The sequence below is a fragment of the Echinops telfairi genome, unplaced genomic scaffold (genome assembly GCF_000313985.2).
Source record: "Echinops telfairi isolate 266 unplaced genomic scaffold, ASM31398v2 ScPeMD7_1;HRSCAF=3_0, whole genome shotgun sequence".
Taxonomy (NCBI): Eukaryota; Metazoa; Chordata; class Mammalia; order Afrosoricida; family Tenrecidae; genus Echinops; species Echinops telfairi.
Window position 1 is genome coordinate 59618894 of NW_022103896.1, and position 22565 is coordinate 59641458.

Sequence of the window (22565 nt, forward strand, 5' to 3'; positions counted from 1 at the left end):
GATTATTTGTTCAGTATACACATGATGGGTGAGTGGTTATGCGTTAGGCTGTGATCCAAAAGGTCAGCAGTTCAGAATCTCCAGCAGCTCCAAGAGAGGAAGATAGGGCTTCCTACTCCCATAAACAATTGCAGTCTGGAAACTCACAGGGGAAGTCTGCCTGTCCTATAGAGTCACTATGAGTTAGTATTGAGTCGATGCCAATGACTTTGTTTGTTTGTTTGGTTTTTAGGTTTATACAAATTGAACTGAATGATTATGGTGAAAAGATACAGACTTGATACACACCTTGCCTAACTTTAAACCATTCAGTATCCCTTGTTCTATGCTAAAGATTGTTTTTGGTTTTCTATGAACATAATAAAGTGTTCTAGGACTCTCATTCTTTGCAATACCATCCATTGTGTTTTATGCTCCACACAGTCTAGTGCTTTCGCATAGCCAGTGAAACACAGGTAGGCATCTTGTCGTGTGCTCTGCTTTCAGCCAGTTTCCTTCAGCAGCGTTATCTGGCAATCCACATTTCTTTCTGAATCAGGCTTGAATTTCTGGCAGTCTCCTATTGATGTACAACTACAATCATTTTTTAATTATCTTCAGTAAAGTTGTACTTGCATGTGATATTAATCATGTACCAAATTTCTTGGCAGAGACAGCTGAGCACTTCCAGTGCTGCATTTGTCTGCTGTACATTTCGCTTGGTATTCATCAAGTCTTGGCACTGTTGTTTTCACCACTGCCTTCAGTGCAGCTTTAACTTTGTCCTAGGAAACCATCAGGTCTTGGTACTATGCTACTTCCTGACTTGGTTGGACATCAACCAGTTCTTTTTGATAGTGACTCTGTGAATTCTTTCTATCTTCTCTGGATGCCTTTTGAATCACTGTATATTTTCCCCATAAAAACCTTCAATGTTACAACTTGGGACTTGGGTTTTTTTATTCAGTTTTTGCAGCTTGAGAAATGCCAAGTGTGTTCTTATCTTTGGCTTTGCAGCTGGCCTGCGCACGTTTCATGATAATGCGTTGTCTTCCAGAGCTGCCTGTGGGAGTCTTCCATCCCCCTAGCTTTTGTCATCATTTCTTCCTTCTGCTTTGGTGTCAGAGTCTCTTCTGACTGTCAGTCTGGGTTTCCTTCTTTTTATAATGACACCATTACCCGGTGTAATTAAGCAACATTACCCTGGCATTTGCCTCTACTATGTGTTTTCTGTATAATACCCTTTAAATTCAAAACAAACTCGCTGCCACTGAGCCCATTCTGAGTCATAGTGACTTTTTGGGCGGAATAGAACTGGCCCTCTGTATTTCCAAGGCCGTAAATCTTTACAGGAGCAGAAAGCCTCATTTTGCCCCTCGGAGCAGCTAATGGGTTTGAAACACTGACCTTCACATGAGAAGACCAATATGTAACCCTGTAATACTGTAATATTTTTATATATGTATACATGGTAACAGTAATAATATATTAGTCTTTACAGAAACCATGGAAAGTAGATGAGAAAATTGTAGCCAGTGAAAGCATCCCAAAATTATACAACTAGTAAGTAGCAGGGATCATATTTGCATTCAGGTCTATGTAATTCCAAAGCCTCTTTCTTCTACTCCACCCCTAATCTTTGGTTACTCCATGAGAATTCAAATGACAGACTCAGTTCTGGCAAGAGGGAGGCTCTTGGGAGCCGCACATAATGCATTCTACTTGGATATTTGAAAACCAATGGAAATTAGAGCGACAAGAAGTCCTCACAGTGCTAACAACAGAAGCAAAAAGATGGAGGAACAGAGGCTATGGGAATGGACATTGGGTCATGCCACAGAAGCATACAAGATTCAGGACTTAACATGAGAGGTGGACTTGACAATTGGACTTCAGAAGACAATGCCATACTTAGAGTTTTCACTAGAGATGGTGAGAATCAAAAGACTGGATTTAAAAACATCTATGTTTAAAAATATCTTTTGAACTTCCGAATCATTGGATATTATAAGGTAAGGAATGAGGTGGGGCCAATATTAATTAAAGCCTATTGAATGAATCATTGTGAGTTGTGGTGTGAAAATAAATGGAATTTGAGACCTATAAAATTAGAACTCAACCATGAAACGATCAACTACAAAAAGTCAACTACATGGAAATTGAACAGCACTTAAAAGCCACTGGGTAATTAAGAAATTAAGAGCACAATAAAATTCCTTGAAACAAATGACAATGAAAATAAGGCACACTGAGATCTCTGGAATACAGTAAAAGAAATACTCAGAGGGAAGTTTATAGCAATAACAATAGCACATCAAATAGCAATAACATCAAAAAGAAGAAAGAATCAAAATGAACAACTTAACACATCAACAACAGTTAGATCAAGACCAGGGAAATAAACCATTAGCACAAGAAAAGAATGAAAGATTAGAGCAGCAATAAATGAATCCCAAAACTTTTAAGAATATAGAAAAATATCACAAGAAGTTGGTTCTTGTAAGAGATTTTTACATAACAAAGGAAAAGAAGGAGAAAGAGAAAATATTACAAATAAATGGGTGGCATCACAACAGAACCAACTGAAATTTTTTTAAATCACACAGTATTATGAAAAATTGGATTCCAACATATTTGAAAATCTAGAATAAATGAATAAATTTCTAGAAACGCATTACTTAGCTAAAATAACACAGACTTATGTAGAAAACCTCAACAGGCATATGACACAATGAGAAATAGATCTGGTCATTTAAAAAGTTGAAATAGCCAAAGGCCGGGACCAGATGATTTTCCTGGGGAATTCTAGCAAGCACTTAGAGAAGACTTAACACCAATCTTACATAAACTGTCTCAGAATAAAGAAAAGAACAGCATACCACCAAGCTCACTTGATGAAGCAATTATAACTTTTAATAACTAAATCAGGCAAAGGCATCAACAGAATTGGACGTTATAAACCAATATCCCTGATAGACCCCAAAATTTTAGCCAACAGCATTTAACAGAACATCAAAAAAGTTCATCGTGATCTAGTGGGATTCATAGCAGGACCGCAAGGTTGGTTTAATATTAGAAGAGCATTCACCACATAACCCACCACCTAAACAATACAAAGGAGAGGAATCATGATTATGTCAATCATTTCAGAAAAGGCGTTTGATAAAACAATATCCTTGATTAAAACAATAAAATAGGAATAGAAGTGAAGTTTCTCGACATAATAAAGGCTGTATAATGCGAAACCAATGGGCAGCAACTCACTTATTGGAGAAAATGAAAACCCCACCCCACCCCTCCTCCCGTGACCGGAAGGAGACAGGGTTGTCCTATATCACCACTCTTATTTAATTTTGACCTGGTAATCTTCACCAAGCTCAAGACATCAGAGAGATATTAAAAGCATACACACTGGCACCGAAGAAACAAAACTTCTTTATTTGCAGATGATAAAATCCTGTATATAGAAAACCCCAATGATTCAATTAAAAATGGCTGGAACTAATTGAAAACCGTGGGGCAAAGGGAAGGCACAGAAAGTTAAGGTGGGTGGGGAAAGATAACCAGAACCTCATATACAGGGGTTTTAATGGTATCTACCACTGATTTGATGAGATAGACTGTGCCATTATGCATGTTTTTCTTTGCATGTGTTATATTCTACAAACAAAAGGGACAGACAGATGGGTACATCAGTCATAGCCTGAAAGAAGCCTCCCAGAATGGTCTGAGTGGTTGAAAAAGGGGGAAAGTGAAACTGAAACAGACTTAAGTTGTTTTGTGGCTCACAAACTCATTCCAAACTAACAAAATAAATAGGTGAAGAATACATTAGACCCCAGGTTACAGCTTTTTAAAATTTGCATAAATAACATGCAATTTTACTTTAACTGTGTAGTAAACTTATTTTCCCATTTGCTGTTTCTTAACGGAGTATGGCCTGTAATCATTTTCTAACAATATCAAGCTATATTCCAGAATATAAAGCTAAATATTATAGGACTTTTTTTCTTTTCCAAACAAAGATAGAAAATCCTATCTATACTGTCAGATATACATACATGCATTTGTAAATACACATATGAAGAGCCTGGAGCTCAGTGTGCCAAAATCGTCATTGTAGTAGGAATGTGACGGCCTTTAATTTTTCTTCAAATTTACATTTTATTTTTCAAGTTTTGCATAAAAAGTATTTTGCATCTATAATCAGGAAAAGAAACGTTTTAAGGGCGAATAAGCTAAGCATTTAATTAATGTGTGACATTAATTCCTCCTGAGCATCTAATGAAATATTATGTAGAAACTGGTTATTAGCCTGCCAGAATTATTTTCCAGTGGCTTTTTAAGAGAAATTTGCTTTTTTGTTTTCTGCAATTATTTTAATATTAATGTAACATATGTGAAGTAATATGTAGATTGTTAAAAGATTTGTGGTTTTCAGCCAGCAGCAAAATTTTCACTTTCCTGTTATTTTTCTGTTTATCATAGATGTTGACGTTTAGTTCTCAAAATAATTCCTCCAGGAAGAAAGGCAAAAATAAGTATCTAGTGGCATTTGGCATTAGAAAATGCTTGATTATTTAATTGTCCAAATTGAGGTATTATGTATGTTATGTTATGGCTGTGGTTACATTTTAATAACCACAAATTTGAAAACCTTATACTTGCACTTCAGTAAAATTTACTGTACTTTAGAAGAAGATTTTAAGTTTAGGAAGAGAAAGTGTTAGAAAACTTCTCCTCCCCCCAAGCTAGGTAGGCTCTGCCTTTAAATATCAATGGCATTTTAAAATAAATACTAATTTCATGAACCGACTTGTGTTGAATTTTAGTTTGGAATACACTTTTACTGTGATTGTAATGTCCATGTTATTATTATTAGTAGCTACCAGTCATTTATTGACTCATAGCAAGTCCGAGTGCCAGAGTACAGCTGCCCCTTCGTACTTTCTGGGTTGTAACATTTGCAAGACCAAATCATCTAGTCTTGGTCCCATGGAGCTGCTGGATGGCTTTGAACTGGCAGCCTTAAATTAACAGTTGAGTGCTTACCTGTGATCCACCAACATCCTTATCAGCAGTCATCAAATGGTGAAAATCCTGACTTAGTGGACTCTCAACCAAATTACTTTTCTGTGAAAACAACAAATCCATATCTCACATACATTGTGCTGTCAGTTAGTATGCGTGACTTGATCTTTAGGTTCAAAGTTCCATTGCAATGGATACACAGAACTCACATATAGAATTCATGATTAAAGAGCTTATTAAGGGAGTTAACAAGTTATAATACCAGTCAGAAATGCCCAGGAGAGTTGATTATCAGGGCATGTTACAAAATTCTTTGGGTCTGCTGATAAATACCTAAAGGGGCACACCACTCTGCTCTAAGCCTCAACCTGAGGGCATTCAGCTCAAGCTCGTAGGTCAGCAGACCCAGCCACTCCAGTGAGCCGCAGCCCAAAGGCACTCAGGTACACTTTCATAGGTAAGCATGCCCAACTTCCCCAGGTAAGTGCCCAGAGGCACCCCACTCTGTGAGCCAGCCTCCTGCACAAAAGCACTCAGCTTTACTTGCTTGGTGTGGCAGTTACATAATCTGTCAACTTGAACAAAGGGGTGGAGTCTAGCCTGTCAGGTCGTAGCCAATCATGCCTCTGTGTGGCCATGGCCTTCTCTTGAGGATTCTGGGAAATCCCTGTCTTCCTCCGGAGGTGGGACACACACACTCTCTCTGCTTCATCTTCCTGCTGACAAGTCACATGGAGTTATGCTGATAGAGCCCGAGCCCTCGAGCTGGAGGAGCCACATGGAAACCCTGCCAGTGCTGAAATGCTTCCAGTACCACTGGATGCTCGAGACTTTCCACCCACTGGCTTGTGATCCTCCTGGATTTGGCATCATTACACATGTTGCATGAGTCTGAAGAAGAATTTGTAGACTGGTATCAGACATATGGGCTAATATCAGACTTATGGACTTGATCTGGACTGGAATGGTTTCTTAATATACAATTGCTCTTTTACCTAAAGCTTTCTTATCCACATATGAGTATCTCTGGACTTGTGTCTCTAGTCAACCCACACTAACATACTTGGGAAGTACACCACTGTGTTCCGTGCTCTGGTTCATGGTTGTGCTGCCACTCCTGCATCCAGGAAGTTCACTGCACAGGGATCTTGGGTCCAGAGGAGGCATGCCACTCTTGGCTCTTGCTGGTAATGAGATTCCCTTCTGCTTCTCAGAGGGCTCCTTTTAGACACCGCAGGATGGCATTCTAGGGAAACCTGTTCACAGTTACAGGTGAATCCTATCAATATCTCCCCCTGCATATTTACAAACCCATGCAGGAAAAGGTGGTTTGGTGGGAGTTAGAGACTGACTAGAAAAGGCGCATTAAATATTAATTCACTGCCCCTACAGGTGTTCACTTCTTTATTTTGTGTCAATATAAACTAGAATTTGAATTTTATTATGTTGCTCATGTTATGCTGAATTAATAAATAGGATTTTGTTTTTCTTCATACTTAGGAAATATCAGAAAGGAACCAGAGTGCGATTGCGGCTATTAGATCTTGAGCTCACATCCAGATTCCTGGGAGCCACAACAGATACAACCATCCTTGAAGCTGATGCAGTTCTCTTAGGACTCCAGGACAGTAAAGACGTGGTCAAAAGAGAAGCAGCATGAAAATGAATGAACTTTACCAAGTGTACTCATTCTTTCTTTGGTAAGCCCAGATCCTCCTCCAAAATACAATGAGAACATTGTGATTACATGGTTAAAAGATACACTGTAATAAATGAAAGTTATTACAAGCAGCTGTTATTTGTCAGAATGTTTTTTAACTCCATTTTTTAAAAATTCATTGTTTCTTTTGGTGGTATAGTATAAACTGTACTGACAGCGTATCTGTGCATAGCACCAGTGTAAACACCAGAGAAACAGCAGTGAACAAATAAACACAAAATTCCTTGCCCTTGTGGAGGAAGGGACAGAGGAAAATACAAGGGTAAGTCAAAAGCAGGGCTACAAAATCATAGAACCTTTATTAAATAAAAATATTAACATACGAAAGAATCGGTTCTCGATATGTCGTCCACCTAGGTCTTTACACTTCTGAAGGCAAAGTTTCTTTCTCTCTGACCCTCCCCCAAAGAATGCTACACAATTTGATTTATACCAGGTCAAAAAAAATTGTTTTTGCATCCTTGAGAGACTCAAATTGTGTTTTGTTGAAATGTTCTTTGAGTTTGAGGAACAAAAGTCTAAAGGGACAAGATCAAGGCTGTAGGGTGGAAGGGATAAGATTTCCCAACTAAATTCTCATAGGACAGCCTTTGCTACCCTCTTAAGAATGAGCAGGTTCATTGTCATGATGAAAAATTCCTTGGTGTTTAACTTTCCTAGCCTTTTCTCACTGGTGCAATTTTTTTTCTTGAGATTTCACAAGCTCCTATAATTGTCTGGATGCTATGAGAAAATCTCATCAAAATTACTCCTTTGGAATCCCCCCTAAACAATCATCATAACCTTCAGAGCTGACCTGTCTGCCTGGAATTGAACTTGCCCAGCAAATCCCCTTAGTCACCACTGGTTTGATTGGATCTTTTAAGGGGGGAAAAATGAGACATACATTACTAAGAGAACTTGTTGGCAGGGGCATATGTAAGCATGTTTTGTTGGGATAAATCTGTGCAGGTATGAACCAGAACTCTAGTAGCAATGTTTTTTTTTTATCCTTATAGACAATAAAAAATTATAATGTGATATGCGCTAAAAAGAATACTAAAGCTGAGTATATGAGTGTGTACCATTCATCAGAGTGACAAGTTGGAGAAAGCCTCACTGAGATAGCCTTTTGATATCTGAAAGAATTGAGTGAGCTAGAGCTAGCCACACAGATCTCTGGAGAAGAGCACTCCAACTAGTACAAAGGCTCTGCGCCAGGAATGGGGCCGGTTAAATTTAAGAAACAAGGAGAGGCTACACTTAAAAGGAAGAGGAGATGTGCTCAGAGAGGACTTTGGCATTTCTGTACTCTGAGATGGAGGTCAGTGGAGAGAGATAATTGGACTTGCATTTTATTTTAGCAGGATCCCTTAGAGGAGACTCATAGACTTAATGTGATCAAGGAGGGCACAAGAGGGGTGATGTGTGAGGAGATGTGCAGAGATGACAGCAGCTTCCACCAGGGCAGTGGGCAAGTGGTGAGACATGGTTAAAATAATATATTTTGAAGAGAGTACCATTGGGATTTCCTAACATGCTGCACCATGGAGTGTGAAAAAAGACATCAAGGATTTGGGCTTTAACTGGAAGAATTGAGTTGCCTCTAACTGAGACAGCACGGTAGGTTTCAGGGGGAACAATAAGAGCTCCATTTTAGACATGTTAAATTCGAGATACTCATCAGATATTTAAGAGGGGAAATGTCCTGAAGGCACTTCGTTGGTTCTGTGGAAATTGTGGGAATGATCTGGAAGGAAGATGGAAATTTAAGAATCATTTCAGTGAATCCCAAGAAACGAAACATTTGACTGAAGTTGGTGAGGTAGGGAATGGGAGGGAAGTTGGTGAGGTAAGGAATGGGAGATGGGATTTGCCTACTTGACACTGCTCTTGGCTCAGCAGTATTGAAGCCTTCTACATGCCCTTAGTTAATAGGTATGTCTGATTAATGTTGGAATATATTGAACTCATTACCCACTCCTGAGACTCTTTGGACTGATGGTATCTCATGCCTCTCATCCCAATTTTCTTTTCTTTTTATCCATTATTTTTCTTTTTAAATCAATTTATTGGGGGCTCATATAACTCATCACACTCCACACATCCATCCATTGTGTCAAGCACATTTGTACATTTGTTGCCACCATCATTCTCAAAACATTTTCCCTCTACTTGAGCCCCTGATATCAGTTCCCCTCCTTTTCCCCTCTCTCCCCACCCCACCTCCCTCACGAAACCTTGATAATTCATAAATTATTATTTTGTCATGTCTTACACTGTCTAACATCTCCCTTCACCCACTTTTTCATTGTCCGACCCTCAGTGAGGGGGCTATATGTAGATCATTGTGATTGGCTCCCCCTTTCTACCCCACCATCCCCTATCCTCCTGGTATTGCCACTCTCAATATTGGCCCCGAGGGGTCCATCCTCCCAGATTCCTTGTGTTTCCAGCTCTGATCTGTACCAGTGTACATCCTCTGGTCTAGCCGGATTTGTAAGGTAGAATTGGGATCATGATAGGGAGGCAGGAGGGGGGAGGGAAGCATCAAAGAACTAGAGGAAAGTTGTATGCCCCATCGGTGCTACACTGTACTCTGACTGGCTCATCTCTTCCCTTTGACCCTTCTGTAAGGGGATGTCCTGGAGTCCCTGTGTTTCCACTTCCTATCTGTACCAGTGTACATCCTCCGGTCTAGCCAGATTTGTAAGATAGAATTGGAATCATGATAGTGGGGAGGAGGAAGCATTCAAGAACTAGAGGAAAGTTGTATGTTTCATTGGTGCTATACTGCACCCTGACTGACTTGTCTGCTCACCGCGACCCTTCTGTAACGGATGTCCAGTTGCCTACAAATGGACTTTGGGTCCGGTCCCGACTCCACAATGATATGATTTTTTTGTTCTTTGATTCCTGATACCTGATCCTATCAACACCTCGTGATCACACAGGTTGGTGTCAGCACATTTTAAATGCAGCTTTTGTGGTAAAATTAGGTGCCTCGGCTGATCATCGGGTGGCTTGTACTCGAGTATATGTGGTATGTCCTCTGGCATTCATGAAATGCTATGAACAAACTCCTCTGTATCTCAAGGGCTCGTCAGAGCTACTATACTTCCTTCAATGGAAGCAGGACCATGGCCTTTAGACACCAGTTCTCATCTCGAGGTGGGAGGGGTTATTGGGGGGCGGTGTTCTTTTTTTAATATATTCCCTACACACTTAAGGGTTTGCACATTGTTTTTTCTCCTCCTTCACCTTTCACAAGCTCTCATACCCTAGAAATTCATGTCAATAAGACCTTGTCCCCTTTTAGCTGCTCTGCACTCCCCCTTATTGCTCTTACCTGCCAACCTGCCAGTTACTCCCCTTATTCACTGATAACTTGTCACCCTCTCTGGGAACAACGACATCAGCCCGAATGATTCAGATTACTTAACCCTTTAGCCTCTTCTCTTCTAATGACCTTAGCCACCTGTTTTGACTACTGCATTACTGCATAACAAATTGTTTCAAATGTTAGTGGCTTAAAACAGCAAGCATTTTATTATATCTCACAAATCATGTAGTTCAAGAATTCAGGCGGGTTTCAGCTGGGTGCATTTTCCCCATGCTATTAAAAGGTCACTCGGAGGTACTCAGCTGGTTGGATTAGTAGGGTCAAATACAGGTTCACTCACATGTGGTATTTTGTAGGCAGGGACGCCTAGAAGGCTTAGTTCAACTGGGACTTTCGACCAGCGCATCTGCATATGGCTTCTGGAGCACTAGTCTCAGGCTAATTGAATTGCTTACACAGTGAAAACAATTTCGGTTTTCAGATCCTATAACAAGATCCTTTAGTCATATTTATAAAGATTAATCATCAGGACTACCATCTTGTAGTTTGGCTAGTGTCCTCTCAAAATTCATGTTCACCCAAAACCTATAAATGCGGTCTTATGGCAATAGGGTCTTTGCAGATATAGTCAAATTAGATTCATACTGGAGTAGATTGTTCCTGAAATCCAATGAATGATGACTTTATCAGAAGAGAGGAGTTTGAAAAACACGTGGAGAAATGTCATAGGATGCCAAAGAGATAAGCAGAATTATATTTGGCCAAGAAACACCAAGGGTTGCTGGCATCCACCATAAATAAGCTCAGAAAGTCATAGAACAGAATCTCCCTATGTTAGGGTTCTCTAGAGAAAAAAAACCAGGACACTAATAATTTTATATATATTTATATAGATAGATCAATAAAATAAGAAATAAACAGTTCATTAATCTATAAAGCAGTACAAATGGCTCAGTGAAACTCACTTCCATGAGACAGCTAATACACTGGCAGTCCTTCAAGTCTTGAGGGCCGCCAGGTAGTCTTCTTTAGAGCAATTCAGGCTATCTGGGCACAGGCAGCAAACAGCAAGGTAGGTCACCGACAGTCGGCCAGATGACAGGGTCTGACAGTCCCCAGCTCAAGAGATGTAAATTCCGATGGTGTGGCGAAACAGGTCTATGAAGGAACCTAAAGTCACAGTGACACAGTCCGCGCGTTAGGTATCCCACAGGTAGTGTAGCTTGCAAATGGAGGCACAGAACAAGCAAGGCAGCCACACACTGATCCGATCATCAAAGAGCAAGAGACAAGAAAGGCGAGGCTCGCAGAGCCATTTATCTCTCTGCCCTTCAATTAATCCCACGTGTTCATTGGCTATGTTGCCGCAATAAACCTACCTATCACACTTCCCCTGAAATTCCAAGAAAGAATCGACCCAGCTGACACCTTGATTTTGGACTTTGGGCATCTAGAACAGTATGAGAATGAATCGCTGTGGCTCAAAGCCACAGAAATTATTTGCAATTTTTTGTTATTATTTGTTAAGGTAGCCCCAGAAAATGGACATACCTGACACACCTAAAAAGGTATGGCATCTTGTCAGGGAGTGATTTCCTAAATCCAATTCAGGGAACTGACATCGCTCCCAGTGCTTTGGCACTACAATTCTTATTTTCAGCCTACGTTATATTTCCAGTTTCCTGTGTTCCATGCATTATTCTTTCGTGGTTCACTATTAAGGTGCTCCAGGTCCTCCCTTTGCAGCTTTGAAAACCAGAGTTTCCAGCTGTATTTGACTGAGAAATCTATTAAAGTCAGCTAGGTTGAGATACCCAAGAAACCAACGTCTTAGGGAAGGATCTTGGTTCTCTTACTATGATGAAAGTCAAGCAAGCGTTTGAATCAAGGGGATAACTTTATAAATCAATTAATCATGAACAACAAAATCATTATTTCACAGCGCTTGGACCAGTTGAGATCCTCCTAAGAAGTAGACACCACAATAGAAACAGAAGTGGATGACATTTCTTGGGGAAAATGCTTATGAGTGATAAAGAGGGGTGTTGATCTGGCACCTGTGAAGGGAGACAGGAAAGGGAGGAGGATTGGGTGGTAAGAATCTCAGACTGTAATGTGTTTCTTGAAAGTCGGAGCTCAGCTAATGGAGACCACGAGAGCACAAGTTACCTATTCAAAGGAAGCTGTAGTGCGCAGTGATGGCTCAGCTCCAACACCCTCACACCAAGCTCAATCACTGGCTGGGAGCAGCCCCAAGTGATCTAACTCTTTTTAAATGGTTTCTTATAGAAATGTGCAAATATTGAAGACAATAGGATAACTTATCCTGTCACCCTGAGATAATCACTATTAGTCATTCAGAAAAATAATAGTAACATTTAAGAAATGTATAGCACATTGCAAAGACAAAGGAGGGGAATTAAATCAGTGCAGGACAGTTCTTGAAATTGAAGACAAATCTGAGTCTGTTAGAGAAACAATCAGAAAAAGGGAAGATAAAGATGGAAGCCTAAGAATTATGTGAAGCTCCATCGAGAGGAATAGCATATACGGATATGAGTTCCCATTTCCCCATATCCCCATCAACATTCGTGTTTAACCTGAGCCATCCTAGTTGGAGTAAAAGGTTATCATTGTGTGGTTTTGATTTCCATCCCTCTGATAGCTGAGGATGCTTGTGTGTTTGGTGATCATTTGGATGTTGTCTTTGCTAAAATGTCTATTCAACTCTTTACCCAAATGTATAAGTGAGTTGTCATTTTATTGATAAACTGTGGAAGTTTTACCACCGAGGTTGCTTGAATGCCTACCAGAGAACAGGCACTTTTCGTTCTAGGCTCTGTAGATTTAGCTGGAGACGTGGAGCTTCCACTGTGTGATAGGTAGGTTTACTGTGCCAACATGGCCAATAGGAACATGTGGGATTAATTAGGTCACAGTTTGATTGGAGAGCAAAGAGGGGCAAACCCGGCCCCTCTCTCTCTTGTTCTCTGGTGATCAGACCAGCTTGCAGTTGCTTTAGCTAGTTCTCTACTTCAGCTTGTGAGCTACACTATCTGTGGGATAGCCAACCTGTGGATCATGTTGCTAGAGCTTGAGATTCTTTCGAGACCTGCTTTGTCACGCTACGGGTGTGTACATCGCTTGAGCTTGACGCTGGCGGATCCTGTTGTCTTGCATTGCTTGAGCTTGAGATCCCTTCTGGGCCTGGTTTGCTCAGCTCCTGAGCTGCTGACTGTTGGTAACCTGCCCTGCTGTTTGCTGCATGTGGCCGGACTGCCTACATTGCCCCAGAGAAGACTCAGCTGTCTGTTTCCTTGACCTTGGACCCAGCATCCCTCTTGAGTTGAAGGACTTCCAGTATATTACTGTTCCACAGAAATGAGTTGAACTGAGCCCTCTGAACTGCTGTGTGGACTAAATAGTTGTTACATTCCTTTGTGCTTTATCTATGATTATATACATATAATCGTAAGTGTCCTGGTTTTGTTTCTCTAGAGAACCCCATCTAACACACACTGTATTATTTATTTCTAGTGTTCTCTTCATTTTGTAGATGAATCAAACCACCCCAGGAGAGAGAAAATGGCTTCCTCAAAATCGTCCTAGATTAAGTACTCTTCCCATTGTGCCAGTCGACCTGCAGTTCTTTTTTTTGTCTACACTCCTCAGGACAATGTTGGATCACGATGTCTTCCCAAAGCAAACAAGGACCTGCGCTCTTGCTGTCTCCACCCCTAGCTCCTGAGTTCAACTCAGCACTCTACATCAGGGTTACCTTCAGAGTCATCTTTACCACAAGTTCGTTTTTTGAGCATCACCTGGTTTTTCTCACTCTCTGTTAGTACATAAGTCTGCTTCTAACGCATTGTTAAAAACGTTTCTACTTGGATTGGTCCCCGTCACTAAATCACATTAGCCTTTCATAAAGGGATGGAATGGGAAGCATTCCAGTTCAAGTCGGGTAGGAATATGGAAAACTACCGTTATAGGAGCACGCAATAAGTCAACATGAGAGCGATGGTCATGAAGCCAGAGAAGGAAGGCAAAGGGGAAGCTGGATGTAAAGTACAGATGTTTTCTAGAAATTTTCAACGTTATCCATATAGGGATGTGGACAAAGAATCTGCCATCCTGAGATGTTTAGATTCATGCCCAGATAATTTGACAGTTTGTCATACAGTCTTACAATATCTTGCAGTGCGCACGCGCGTGCGCGCGCACGCGCGCACACACACACACATACATGCCGCAATTTGTTGATTGCTTATGATCACCTTTGGTTAAACTGACTTACTTCTAAAGAAGCTTCAGACCCAGTACCTTGGTTGGTCAGACTATTCGCTTCTGGGGGGTTTATTTTGAAGGCAGGTAGTCAAAATGTGCAACTTGTTATTTCTATAACTGATACCAGGCAAAGTTAAAAATACACTCTGGAGAGGTTTGATTGATCTGTGAATGGTAAAGCCACATATTTGAATATTAGGGGAAACCAGAGAGGAGCTTGAAATTCGTTCCAGAACAACTGAGGCCAACCAACATGCATGCAGCACGGGTTTTTCATGCTTTTTGAAATGGCACCGCACACCACTTGCCTTTTGTGAAAGAAACATTAGTACCTGTTTTGGTTAACCGAATGCAATCTGAAGAGAATTTTCTCGTCTAAGGGGAAAAAAAAGAAAGAAAGAAGGAAGGAAGGAAGGAAGGAAGGAAGGAAGGAAGGAAGGAAGGAAGAAAGAAAGAAAGAAAGAGGCTAGTAGTAAGCTCTGTTTTGCAGCAAGCTGAGCCAACAGCTGAGAGAGGCAGCGCCCACCGGGGCAGCGAGAAGGGCCTGGGCAGGCAGACTCCTTCCTGAAGTACCCTCCACTCAGCATCATCCCCCACTGCTGTGCAGTGGTCTGTCAGCACTGCCCGTTAGTGATATTTTGGTTTTCATATGCTATTATGATTGGCAAGTTACTTTTGGGATCTGGGAACAATAGGAAACAATTCCCTAAGAAATTAATGGTCATTGCTTCTTGACTTTACACCGGTTCGGCTTACGAACCGAATGCCCTACTTTCGGGTAGTGGGGAGAACCTGTACGAGGAGGCTGAAACCACAGGCTGATCCGGTATTGCATTTCTTACACTCATATCATTTAGTTTGGGAAAATAAATACACATTTTGGTTTAAATTCCATAGAGAAGCATGTAGTTTATTTGAGAGACTTGTGTATTTTCCATGTTTCTTGTAAACAAATTACAAAGAACTCTGCGGATGAAGGTCGGAGACGAAACCCACAAATGCAGGGGTGTTTTTTGCGCTAGTCCTGCATCCTACATGTCGGAGTTTGAAGTTGGGATTTTGCAAATAGGATCTTAACTTCCAGGTTAGACATTCCATAGGCCCTTAAGTCATCCTTTGAACAAACTAAGTCTTTAGAGACGAAAAGGGGGCTCAGATTACCACCATTTGCCACACAAAATTGCCTACTAGAGAAAACAATCCCACTGTCTCACCATACTTCATAAGTTTCCAAGCAGATGGTTTTGGGAAAATTCACACGACACTGTGACAACAATAATCACTTCAAATGAACAAAAGACAGGAAGATTTTTTATTTTATTTAGTTTTTAAAATGTTTAATAAATCATTTTATTGGAGTTTTTTAAAGCTCTAATAACAATCCGCACATCAATTGTATCAAGCACATTTGTACATATTTTGCCATTATTATTTCCAAAACATTTTCTTTCTACTTGAGCCCTTGGTATCAGCTCCTCTTCCCCCCCCCCCCCCCCTCGTGAGCCCTTGATAATTTATAATTATGTTTATTTTCATATTTTATACCATCTGCTGTCTCTCTTCACCCACATTTCTGTCGTTTGTCCCCTTAGGGGGTGGTGTATGTTGATCATTGTGATTGGTTTCCTCTTTATCCCCCTTTTCCCCACACTTTACCCCCACCCTCATGGTATCGCTACTCCCATTATTGTTCCTGAGGGATTTATCTGTCCTGGATTCCTTGTGTCAAGAGCTCTTATCTGTACCAGTGTACATGCTCTGGTCTAGCCAGATTTGTAAGGTAGAACTGGGGTCGTGATAGTGGTGGGGGTGGGGTGGGGTGAGGGTGGGGGAAGCATTAAAGAACTAGAATGTGGAGTGTTAAGTTGATGCTATACTGCACCCTGGAGGACTCATCCTTTCCTTGTGACCCTTCTGTGAGGAGATGTCCAATTGTCTGCAGATGGGTTTTGGGTCTCCATTCCGACCCCCCTTGTTTGCATCAAAATGGTTGTTTGTTTGGGTTCTTCTGTTGCCTGATACCTGGTCCTTTGAACACCGTGTGATCACATGTGTTGGTGTGTTTCTTCCATGTGGGCTTTGTTGCTTCCCTGCTAGGTGGCTGCTTGTTTACTTCAAGCCTTTAAGACCCCAGATGCTATATATTTTGATAGCCAGGCACCATCAGCTTTCTTCACCACATTAGCTTATGCACCCATTTTGTCTTCAATCGTGTTGGTAAGGTGAGCATCATAGAATGACAGGCTATTAGAACAAAGTGTATTTGCATTGAGGGAGGACTTGAGTAGAGGCCCTATGTCTGTCTGCTACCTTAATACTTAACCTATAAATATATGTATATAGACCTATATCCCTATTGTTATATATTAATATATTTACATTTGTACATCATGTGTGTACCCATATAAATGTCTTTTGCCTCCTACTTCTTTTCTCTATTCCCTCTTACTTCCCTCTTGTCCCATTATCATGTTCGACCTTCATTCGGCTCTCTGTACTTCCTCGTGGCTACATTGCACTTGATGGAACCCCACCAGGCATTCTATGCCCTCCTTGCCATTGATTTTAGATCTCTTGTTGTGCCCTTGTCCCTGGGTTTGTTGGCTCCCCCCTTTCTTTCTCCTACCCCTTCTCTCTCCTGTCCTCCCCAGAACCGTTGGCTCAGTTGTTTTCTCCTCAGGATTGCAAAACTTTCATTTTAGATGTAGTCAGTACCACAGACGCCAGTAAATGAAGGTGGTGCCCCAACATCCCAAACCATACTGAAAGGAGGAAAATCCCTCTCGAGCAGGCAGCTGAGACAAGGAGCATGGGTGAAGGCTTCAAGCTTTATTTGCAGGAAATAATGCTATATTTAAGTGTCTGTCTAGCTACATTTTACATGTATTTAATGATGCTAAATATACGACTAAGTCTCAAAAATAGAACCACAAAATGGATGACAATTTAATCCCATGCTTATAATTTGGTTTTAAAAAAAAATTCTGGTTCATTAGTCCTTTCAATCTGTAATAACACTGTTCCTTATTTCAACTCATGGTCTCTTGCATGTGCTAACACATTTTTTAATGACTAATAGAGCAAAAAGAGTTGTGGAAACTCTACCAAGCGAGTGTTATAATCAGCCTCCATGTAATTTAATTAACTTCAGTGTTACTTGATAGGTGTGGCATAAGAACGAGAAAAACCAGGAGAGATTTTGTTCCACAGTGAGCAAAAAGCAGAGTGATTATAAGGCTGAATCCTCTGGTATGCCAGAAATTAAACTCTTACTCATGTGAGGTGAGTGGACTTCACAATAGTGATCTTCTAAATAGCTCGCTGAACACCTCAGGAGGTGGAGCATTGTCCATCCAGAAGGTGCTGAACCATCTGAAAAGAGGCAGTAATAGGGAAGGAAGCGTCTACAAAGGAAGATCTCAGGATCTTCGAGCAAAATAGACACAGAACACATGACTAATTGGAATGATAACTACTTAGATCTCATTGGTTTATCCGTATGGGATCCTGGGGTGTGTCTTGGCTTTGTTCTTGCCCAAGACAGAAGCTAGCTCCTGCTTTAACCAGGTGGTCCCCTAAACAGCACCTACACATACCTTTCCCCCTTTTCCAGGTGCTTTCCAGTCGATTCCAACCAATGGGTTACTCCGCGTATGTCCCAGGAGAACTAAGCTCTGCAGGGTCAAGGGCTACTTTTTTAGAAGTAACTTGCCAGACCTTTCTTTGAAGTTGCCTTGGGTGGGTTCAAACCACCAACGTTTCAGTTAATCATCAATCACTTAGCCATTTGTACAACCCAGGCACTCCACAAACATATTTAGCGCCTAGGGAGGTGAGGCAGCTGCTCTCCCACTTAAGGAAAGGCCTGTGTGTCAAGTTTATTCCCTGTCCCAGTTCTGTGGCCTTCCTTCTGATAAAAGACAGACAGCTTTCACAGAAGGCTGGTCCACACAGTGGGTGCTTGTTGGGACAGAACAATGTAATCTTTGTATCACTCGAAGAGAGGAGAGGCACATCGTGGCCACTTTCAGGCACTCTCCCACGCCCATCATCTCACCTGTAGGGTTCTGCCTCTACCTAGAAATCCCTGTACAGTCAGAACACGTGGCATTAGCAAACGTGCCAAACGACCACATCTTCATGTTCTTTCCATTGCTATCAATTCCCTATGATTTCTCCCTCTCTCTTAAGTCTACACCAAATATTTTCTCAGCATAGACCCGGCTTTTAGTATTTTAAAGTAACTGTGGGGCTTTATGCAAAGTCTAATCTATTCCTCTGCCTGTCCATTTCTAATGACATGTCAGCATGGTCAATGATGTGTTATGGGAGGAAAATTTATGAGTGTTTTAATGACAAAGAACAGATTGTGAACCCTTAATGAATCAGAACCCAACTAAGGATATAACTTGGCTATAGAATTATTTCAGCCACCAGGAGATACATAAATTATCTAGCCAAATCTTGACTTATAAGACTCCAAAATACATCACACAGTCTCCTGTCCCTAGAATATTTCCTGCTGCGACTGCTGTTTGCTGTCCAACTCATGGTAATCCCACATGCAGCAGAATGAAGCACCGTCTGCTTCTTAGAATCCTTACAGTGGTTGGCAGCTGGGGGCATGGTGTTGTGGTCATTGTACATTTTGAATGCTATCTAGGAGGCTGATCTTCCAGCAGTATATCCAGCAGTATTCTGTTATGTTAGGATTTTCACTCACTAATTTTCAGAAGTATGAACAGTCTCCTTTTCCTACTCTGTCTATAGAAGCTTCCCTGACACTTGGCCACCATGGGGACCCTGCTTTTATTTAAAATGCCAGAGGCATGGCCCCCGTATCATAACAATACAATAGTTGCCCCTTGGCACTGAGTCAATTCCAACTCATAAGGACACTATATTGGGTTCCTGAGATGGTCACTTTTCACGGGAGCAGAGAGCTTCGTCTTTCTCCCATGGAGCCACTGGTGGGCTTGAACTGCCAACCTTGTGGTTAGCAACCCAGAACCTAACCCACAGCACCACCAAGGCCCTTTCTAGCATCATAGCAGCCTGCAGATCAGGACAGTATGATGAACTAATAGACAGTGGTCACATGGAGCTAGCTGTCTGTGCTGCTAGCTGCTTCCAGGTCAGGTCCATCTCCTGGCAACCCAATGTGTGCAGAGCGGAACTCCTCCATCAGGGCTTTCTAGGTGGTGGCCTGTTGGGAACAGATCTTCAAGCCTGTTTTCTAAGGCCTTTGGGGGAATCCAAACCACCCATCATTTGGCTAGTAATCCTGTTTATAATTACTAAATGACCTCAGATCACTGCACCCTTTGGATTTGGGCTGCTACCCGAAAGGTCAGTAGTTCAAAAACACCAGTCGCTCCCTGGGAGAAAGATGAGGCCATCTACTTCCACCTCCAGTTACAGTCCCAGAAATCCACATGGGCCATTCTGCCTTGTCCTAAAGCAGCGGTTCTCAACCTGGGGGTCGCGACCCCTTTGGGGGTCGCCAGATTCATAGCAGTAGCAAAATTATAGTTATGAAGTAGCAACAAAAATAATTTTATGGTTTGGGGGGTCATCACAACATGAACTGTCTTAGGGAGTCGCAGCATTAGGAAGTTTGAGAACCACTGTCCTATAGAGTCACTGTAGGGTCAGAATGGACTTGGTGGCAGAGAGTGTGAGTGGAGCCTATACCCTTCTGCCCTATCCATGGATACTTTTCACTTACGTCAATATGCTGCCGCTGCAGCATTCTCCGCTCTTTTCTAGCTGGCTGCTCTCAATCGGATTTCAAGAGCTTTTCCCTCAATACAAAGTGACTCACTGATGCTCAAAAGCTAGCCTTTCCCCATGCTGCTGTTGCTTTGAGAATTTTCCATCCCTTCTCTGCTGTCAGTTGTCACTTTTATTGGCATCAGTGTGGCTCTCAGCTTCTAACTTCCAGCCTTGGCTTTACAGTAGTCTGGGAAAGCGTGCAAAGGAAATTCATAGAATTGTAGAAATGTGTGTGAGGTTTGTAATGTCTATTTGCTATTTCTCTTTCAAGGTCTTTGTCCGTTGTTTCAAGCACCACTGTCATATTTCAGATATTAAGAACTATTCTCCATCTATCACTGAGATTAATGGTATTTTTATATTAAAAGAAGACTATGAAAAGAATGACTTAAAATGTTATTGCCATTTAATCATATTTGTGTGCACAATCAGTGATATTAATTACATTCAGTGTGCTATGCAGCTATCACCACTATCTATTTCCAAAAGTGCTTCATCACCCCAACCAGAGAATCAGACCTGTAAGCAATAATTACTCTCCCACCCCTTCTCTCCCTGGCTTCTGATGATGACGAATAAACCTGGTTTCTTTGCCTTTGCCCATTCTGGCTGGATCACTGGACTCGGGTCAGGCTCTCTTCATCCTTGGGTGTCTGTCTGCTTGACTCACATCTCCCTGGCTCGCTCATGTCCTAGCTGGTATCAGAACTTCACTCACCCTCAGGGTTGAATGGTATTTCATTGTGTGATGATACCTCATTCCATTTAGCCTTTCATCTGGTGAGGGGCACGCGGTTATCTCTACCTTTGGAATGATGCTGTTGTGAATACTGCTGTATGAACACGGAGATGGATGTACTCTTTTAAAAATCAGCTTGAATAGCATCCCTACCTAATAGAATCAGTGGTAAAAGGTAAACCCCCCTATGAGATGGTTTGATACGGCCGCTGCCATCCTGGGCTCAGACCTGTGAGAATAGCACGAGGCTGGGCAGTTTCACTCGGAGGTTCGGATAGGGTCCCTTTGAGTCAAAACTGGCTTGACACCACCTAACAACAACAGTTGCTTACGTCTTAAGTATTTAAATGAATAAGTAAATCAACGACCAGGTGGATGGTTGGTAAATTACTCCTGCTTTGAAGCCTCTTTGTACTTACTTTGTAGATTCAACTCTTGAGGAGTTAGTATACCTTCTGCCTGGTAGAGGTTAGTGCCTTCTTCTACACCCTCATTGTCACAGGAAACAGTGTCTCCTTAAACTTTGCTTAGTGTATGTGTGTACCCAAATCAACATCGCACAGAGTGAAGAGTCATTGCCCAGAGAGGAAGCTTTTCCTCAGTTCCGTTTGTGTTTTTCTGTCCTACCCATGCCAATTATTCCTCAGTATAGTCATTGGATGTAATTCACTAGCTCCAGTGGCCACCTCTCTACAAGATTCTCATCAACTGGGAAAGGTGAGATGCCTGCCAGGAACAGAAAATCTTCTGGATTACCTCCCTTTTGTTCCTCCTCTTTGTTCCCATCAACTGCTATCGCCTCCCTGCCGCTGCTCCCCACGCTCTCTGAATACAGAGTTCACTGCACTTCGTTGTAGAGACGTTGAACAGAAATTAAAGAGCGTACTACGTGAACAGATTTCAAGGGTCCATCGGAGCGTGGTTCATAGCCTCTGGTACTTTTTGGTTTTTAATGCCATGCTGGGCTTGGCCCCATGTGCCCATGTTGAACATTTTCCTGGCCTTGAAGGCAGTAACGAAGAGGTGGCTATGTGTGTGACTTCAAAGGATGTCTCCTTACTTTACATGCACTGTCTTCTTTGACCTCTCTGTTGGCACAAACATTCGAGTGTTCACTGGAGTCATGGGAAGCAGGCACCAAGTCCTTGAGTGTAACGCTTGGGGGAAGTCTGAGGTTACTGAAGAGAATTCCATTCTCCTTTTGCGATCTGGCTCTTTCATGAAATCGCACACAGGTCTCAGAGACGCTCAATGCCCATTGCTTTCTGCCTCCAGCACTCACCGATAGTGTTTGACCGAGCGTTGGCAAGCGGCAATTCCCGTAGGGCTGCTGGAAAGATGGTTACATCGAAGCTAAGCCTCTGGTTTTCTGTTTCACACCCCAGAAGTTGGGTGGGAGAGGCCTCTTAATCAAACTTGTCCTCACAAAGACATCATCTCCGCTCAGAGCCCTCGTTGTCGTAGTGAACCGTGGCTCCTTTACCGGTCCTTGGTGTAGAGACACAAAGCCAGGCCCCTCCATCGGAGTGACTAATCCAACCCGTCCACATGGCAAAACAGCCCCAATTCCATCTCTGTTTCTTTCACCCCAAGCTCCACAGCTCGCACGGTGAGGGAAGAGGTGAAAGGTTTCTGCCAGCCACCCAAAGAGGGAACCCCACGGTGCAAGCTCCTCAAGGGGCCCTGTTGGAGGCCGGCGTCGGACATTGGCA

General features: G+C 41.9%; 1 protein-coding gene across 1 annotated transcript in view; it reads left to right on the plus strand.

The window, feature by feature from the left end:
• Positions 1–6801, plus strand: part of TPD52 (tumor protein D52) — a 177476-nt gene extending 170675 nt beyond the window's left edge. Inside the window, exon 3 of the mRNA XM_045287603.1 lies at positions 6511–6801. Within this exon, the coding sequence (XP_045143538.1) occupies positions 6511–6670 (160 nt within the window). The 3' untranslated portion in view covers positions 6671–6801. The remainder of the gene's footprint in view (positions 1–6510) is intronic.
• The last annotated feature ends 15764 nt before the right edge of the window (positions 6802–22565 follow it).